Source organism: Bactrocera oleae, chromosome 5 (assembly GCF_042242935.1).
Source record: "Bactrocera oleae isolate idBacOlea1 chromosome 5, idBacOlea1, whole genome shotgun sequence".
In the NCBI taxonomy this organism is placed as follows: Eukaryota; Metazoa; Arthropoda; class Insecta; order Diptera; family Tephritidae; genus Bactrocera; species Bactrocera oleae.
The window spans coordinates 50580516-50587448 of NC_091539.1; the positions used below are offsets into that span (position 1 = coordinate 50580516).

At 38.7% G+C, this 6933-nt stretch overlaps 1 protein-coding gene across 1 annotated transcript; it reads left to right on the forward strand.

Moving 5' to 3' along the window:
* The first annotated feature begins 215 nt into the window (after positions 1 to 215).
* ase (asense) lies at positions 216 to 2740 on the forward strand. Its single transcript, XM_014239447.3, has one exon. It carries the CDS (start codon positions 367 to 369, stop codon positions 2548 to 2550), a length of 2184 nt encoding a protein of 727 aa, XP_014094922.2. The 5' UTR covers positions 216 to 366; the 3' UTR covers positions 2551 to 2740.
* Positions 2741 to 6933: the final 4193 nt, after the last annotated feature.

A 6933-nucleotide genomic window follows, 5' to 3' on the forward strand; every position in this document is an offset into this window, starting at 1 on the left:
AACACAAGCAACGCAGCTGTCCTACCAACAGGATCAGGACACTCACCTCTATAGCAACGAACGGCCGCAGCAACAGCAACAGCAAGAGTGACTGTGAAGTCAAACGAGAAATTCGAAATTCGGTGTACTTTGTGAAATTTTGTCAGTGGCGCAACGGTGTATTCGTAAACGGGCTAGTGAACGTGCTGGTTGTGGCGGGAAAATAAATAAACTAAATTTTAAAAAATATTTCTTGCGTAAATAACCATTAAAATTTCAAAAGCTGTTAGTGACCAGTAGTGTATAAACGCAACGTCGACAGCATTAAAGGTGGGCACGTGCGCTAATTAGCAGCTCCACAATCAGTAGCGCCCACACGGCTTGCGTATGGCGCTGAGCATACTCAGCTACAACCTGCCGCAAGGCCTAAAGATGAGCACCAACAATGGCATTAACAAGAGCAGCGCTAATGCCAGTGCCAGTTCGCCCACCGATAATGAGAATGCGCCCAATAACAGCAACGGTGGACGTACAACCATCAGCCTTGGCAAGTCCTTCAGTCGCATCACCATGCAAAATGTTTTGAGTGAGAGTAGCGGTAATGCGCTGAATATCAGCAACAACAGCAATGTTAACACGATCGTACGCAAGATTAAAGATTTCGGCATGTACGCGAGCGTAAATAATGCGGGCGCGCTGAGCACCACAATGACTGGACGCAAGCGCACAGCTAGCGAGGCGGCTAAAGGAAAGACGGTACCTAAAGCAAACGAAGGCAAAACGGAAAAACCCAAGGTGCCCAATAAGCGGCTAAAACTTGCGAATAAAGCTGAAAATGTGCGAGAAAAACCGCCAAAGGCCGTAATCACGAAAGCTGCAGCCACAAATCCCAACCGTCCAAAGTCAAATACGCCTGGTGCGAAGAAACCCGCTGGCACACCCGGTCGCAAGGGTTTACCGCTACCACAGGCGGTGGCACGACGTAATGCGCGTGAGCGCAATCGAGTTAAGCAAGTGAATAACGGTTTTGCCGCATTACGTGATCGCATACCCGAAGAGGTGGCTGAAGCTTTCGAGGCGCAAGGCAATGGACGTGGCACAGTGAAGAAGCTCAGCAAAGTGGAGACGTTGCGCATGGCTGTCGAGTATATACGCAATTTGGAGCATCTACTCGGCTTTGACTTCCCCATAGGCAGCGATCGTGGTATATCGCTCATGCATGGCGGTTCGTCAAGTGATGATAGTTTTACATTCATTAAAGACGAATTCGATGCGCTCTCCCCACCACTGGACGACACCACTTTTGATGATTCTCTGAGCAACTATGATGTCGATGAATATTTGAATAGCACAGACTTTGGCAATAATCAAACGATCTCACAATCAGACATTAGCGCTACCGATGCAAACGCCTACGAAATGGATCTACTACCAAGTCTAACGACCATCAATGGCATGCAGTATATACGCATACCCGGCACCAATACTTATCAGCTGCTCACGCCGGACACACTTTTCATGGGCAATACGCCGCACTCGCCGCCAAACTCGAGTCTTGATGATGAGTCCTTTCAAACCTTAATCGACACTAATTGCCTAAGTCCTGTGGCAACAACATCATCACCGCATATTTCGCCATCGTCTGCAACGTCAATTAACGCTGCACCTGCCGCAACTGCAGCGTCGTTGGTAGAAGCGGCAGCCGCCTTACAGCAACGACAGCGTCCTGCTGGGGACTTGGTCGACGAGTGTGTAAATGTAGCGGTTGCCAGCACATTATCGCGATCGCCGGTGCAATCATCCCCAACACAGCGCTTAATATTACATCAACAGCAACAACAACAAGAGCACCAACAATATCAGCCACAAACACCAACGCAGGGGTCGTCCAACTTATCACCTGCCGATAATGATGCACTTTTATTACAGGCGTGTGCCACAACGAGTGCCACCGCCGATGAAGTCGATGGTAATGAGTGCCGCACTGCGAACGAACGCCAACGGTTTGTCGTAGCATTGGCAACCCCTACAACGCTGTCACTGCCCTCGCCGCACGCGATTAAACAGGAATTTAATGATACATTAACGGACTTTGTCCCCTCCAATACGACGTCTTCGTCCCAGCATATGTCCGCGGGCGGTGCAATGGTATTCCAACAACATCAGCAACAACAACAGCAACAGCAACTGCCACACAGTTTATTACTTAGTCACGCGCCTTTGTCCACAATGTCGCCACCGTTGGAACGTTGCCGGTCAAGTGTCACACCGTCATCGCAGCTAACAACAACTGCAAGCACATCTCCCACATTGTTGTTTGTGCCCAACGGTGCAACAACCCCCACAACACCGGGCCTGCCATCATTCTACGACAGCGACGCGGATAACACTTTCTATGAGACCGCGCACATATCCTTCAAGAAAGAATACCAAGACGCTTTGCTCGATGTGGCGGCAACAACAAATACAAACGACGTGGTAAGCGGGCTGCCCGACGAGAATATCATCGAGGTGTTGGACTGGTGGGAAGCGCACACACCGAAATCGGATGGTGGTGTAGCATTGCTGTAGAATTAGAGCAATTAGTGGTTGTTGCTGACGTGGGGTAATGGGGGAAATTTCTCTGAAATTCATCGCTTTGTTGCGAAAATTGTTGATGACGCTTACATTTTTCGAAAATGGCTCGAATTAGTCATAAGTTATGTAAGGATATTTTCTCTTTTATACATAAATTTATTCCATTAAGATAAGTCTTTGTACATATTTATATACCCAGTACATATATATATATATATATAACTTATAATTCTATTAGTTAATGCCAGTGTTATAAACAAGACAAAAAAGCAAAAACAAAAACATGCAAAACAAACAATTATTCTAAGTTATCTCGGAAGACATTTGATTAAGTTTATGGAAATATCATTAAATCGGTTTTGGTTAAATTGTAGTTAAAATTATTACATACTTGTATATACATAAATATACATACACATTTGTACTGATAACATCTGAAATAAAATTATTTCTTTACAACTTTACTATGTTTTGTTTGTAAAAATACTTTTCAAATGGTATATTGCGCCAAATGTATCTCAATAGGTTCATAGTTTTTTTAGGTATTCAAAACAAGTTTTTGAAGATCGATTTACCATATACTTTAATCTTGTTATACTTGTAAAAACTAAACAGAACAGAATTATTCTTGAACAACATTTTTAAGCCACAATAACTGTTGAGACTATTGTTTGGCAATCCAACACTGTACGATCTAGACCAGTGTAGAAGCCTTTGAAAATGAAAAAATAAATCATAGTAAAACGATTAAAAGTTACTTTTTTTTTTTGACCATTTACATATAATTTCACAGTAGCAGCTAGAAAAAAAGCATTTTTTTTGTCGTTTAGTGGGGTTTTTTTTATAACTTTTTTAAGCAAATGTATATAAGTTATATACCATCTGAAAGTAGAGAATTTCAAGAACATCAAGCCAACTGACTTTTTTAAAAAATTTGATACTTTTGTTTGAAATTTTTTGATTGAAAATTTGGAATTTTTTTCGATATTATGTAATTATTAAGAGGAAAAATAAATATTTTAAATAGAAAAAATACAGTATATTTAGGACATAAAAAGGTACGTTTCCACCAAATTTCGTGAAAGAAAAAAAAATTGTGTACAAGATAAAAACAAAAACCCAAAAAGTTGTTTATTTTAACATTACACATACATTTTGAGATTATGTGAAAAACGTCACAATACAAAAATTATAAATATTTTCATTACCTACAACATTGCATTATAACTCTTTTCTGTAGAACCCGTAGTATTGCCATAAATCGAGATAAACCATCTTGACCCTTAAAAATTCAGCCACTCCCCATCTCTTCGTTTTCCCGAACTCAGTTCGTCTGTAAATTATTTTTGCCTTAATGTCATTTACTAAGATTTATTTTGTTTTGTTATTTTTTAAATCTACCCTGCCCTAATCTTTGTGCTTATAATTTCACATTTTCTTTTCGACATTATTCAAGTTAAAATACTCTGAAAGTAAATAATTTTATCGTTATATGTGGTTATTCCTTATTGATGTATCATATATATTTAAAATGTTCGATAGGTGTTTTGAATTAGGATGTGTCTGCTAGTAGCTCACTAGGCTTTCTTTGACATCCCATCCTGTACAAAACCTACTGCAGTTTGAGCAGACCAATATTCGAAAGCAGGTATTACGTCGGCGTGGTCAAACAATATATCTAAATGATCACGCATACCTATTATATTTAAATATATAAGTATGTATATTTATATTGGTTCTGATTTTGAGTAAGAAATATATGTATATCAAATAAGTAATCATTATACTGAGATTGATGTTCTTGTGGAAGGGTTAATGTGCTAAAAAAACATTTTTAATTGAATAATACTTCAATAATATTTTGTCAAATTTAACGAAGTTAGATAAATTTTTACACCTTTAAGCCTGTCTTATCAACGTGTTATGTCAGAGCTGAGTCGATTTAGCCATGCACGGCCGTCCGTTTGTACATGCGCGAACTAGTCGCGCGGTTTTTAAGATATCGATCAGATATTTTAACCACGCCCTTTTCTCCCCAAAAGCTATTAATTTGTTGGCACCGCCAATATCGGTTCATTATGGCACACAACTGTCACACAAACTGATCGATCCAAATGAACTCTTTGTATGGAAAATTTTTTTAATTGACAAAATGTCTTCACGAATGTTAGCATAGATTATTCTCCGAACAAATATAGCTGCCAATCCAATCAAAATCAAGATAAAGACAAGCTATATGTCCTTTTTTGATATTAATGTAGATGTAGTATGAGACAATCCACAAGTATTTTTGAGGAAAGTTTTCGAGTTAAAGTTATTGACAAGATTAAAACCCCACTCGTCGAGAAATCAGTGTCCCCTCTAGTTTAATCTTATTTTATTTTGGACTTTTGATTTTAGATGACTATGACTAGCAGCTACTCAAAAAGCAGTCCGTTCAATAGGTCTGTGGGATAAGAGTTTTGTTATTCAACATAGTTGCCTTCGAGGGCGAAACAACAAGTATAGCGATTTTCCAACATTTCCATACCACATTTATAGTTAGATTTCTCTTTCTTGTCAAAAGGAGCCTAGTTTCAGCCATTACTTCATCATTTCTTTCCAGCAAGCACTCTCTTGAGATCTAAAAACAAGAAAAAGTCACTAAATCTGGAGAATACGGGTGGGTAAGTAATGCAAAGCCCAATTCATTCAATTTCTCCATGGTTTCCATTGATTTGGACATTGCTGTCAAAGGTATTCACGTATCGTTTGAATCTTAGTACTAAATAAAGAAATAATTCTAGTAATGCCATCTAGTAAGTTTCATCCTACAGACTTATTGAATGACCTATTAATTAAAATTGCATTGATATTAACAGTGCAGGCAGTGAGAAGCTTCGAATGTTTGTTAGTGAAATAACTAATATGCAACTGTGATTGCCCATGTTAGAACTCAGAAGTTTCGGTTGAAAACAGTAATTATCAAATAATAAACCTAGTCGAGTGCAAGGCTTAAGTACATATAAATAATTAGCTGAAGAGTCGAGAATACGAACGCTTTAATTGTCTTCGCTTTTGGGGAAATCTATCGGACCCTGTATACCACTTAGTTTTCCTCAGAGATAAACTCAAGTTCAATGTACTAATGATTCGTTAAAAAATGTCTGACCAATTATCATATTATTATTTAGATAACCTTTAGCTTTTGTTGCAAAAACATGTATGTATATACTTTTATATTTTGACTCAGTCCGCTTACTTCAGATATATTGAAGCGCATGCGTACATAAGCACATAAATCTAAACAAATATTGAAATTAATGATAGAGTTAATTGCATTTAATATGCGACAAGATTGAGTAAAGCACTATAAATTATCCTGTTTATGTGTCAGATACCGCAAGTTATCCCTACTGCATACAAACAGACAATAAGAAACCGTTATAAAATTATCTACCATTTTTTATGCATTTTTCTGGAAGTAAAACACGAAATGCCTAAACGGGACATGATCGAAACCACAACCAGAACAAATACGGGCAAACCGGAAACGACCTGTAACAACTTTTGTAGAACTATGTACATTTGTAAATGAGTACAACAACCATTAACGGCATAGAGGAAAGTAATAAAATTAATGAACGCCGTTGAAAGCAGCAAAGCATTTTAAGTATTTTTGTACTTGTCCACATAAGGTAACAGTTACGTTGGTGCCATATGAAAATTTTGAAGCCATTATGCGTATGTATATGTGCATACATGTGTGTGTGATATATGGTGAGAACTATACCCACCGGCAGTCATTAAGCGCGCAGGACGTAAAGTAGCTACTAACAGCAATGTCCCAAATAAGTAAATTTATGTAGGAAAATATTTACATGCAAGCAAGGTACAATACACATATGTATGTATGTGTGTATGTGTACTGCCAACGGTTTCCTTTCAGTTTTTTTTTCTTTCCATTTCCCTCGCTCTATCTTCTGATCATTATAATCTTCGTATGCGTCCAAGCATGCAAAGCATATGGTGATGGCCAAAGCATCAGACGAGGGGAGTAGCACAAATACTTAGCATAACATAGCATAGCACAACACGGTGTGCCATATGACAAAGTAGCGCGCTGAGTCTTCGCGCAATAACTGCTAAGTAATGTCGAGGCGGTGTCTTAGTATCCCTGCAACAAAAGTGAGAAGCAGCGAAATATTCAAATGAGTCGCGCAGGCGCAGTGACAGAAACCCATCACAATGATGAGCCGAAATCCACCGCTGGCGTTTATAACAGCGAAAGGTATTACTCACACGCATACCATACATAAATACACATTTTCCATACCGAATATGTTATTATTATCCCGAAGCGCATAAAAATATGAATTTATGGGAAGTTTTGCGTAA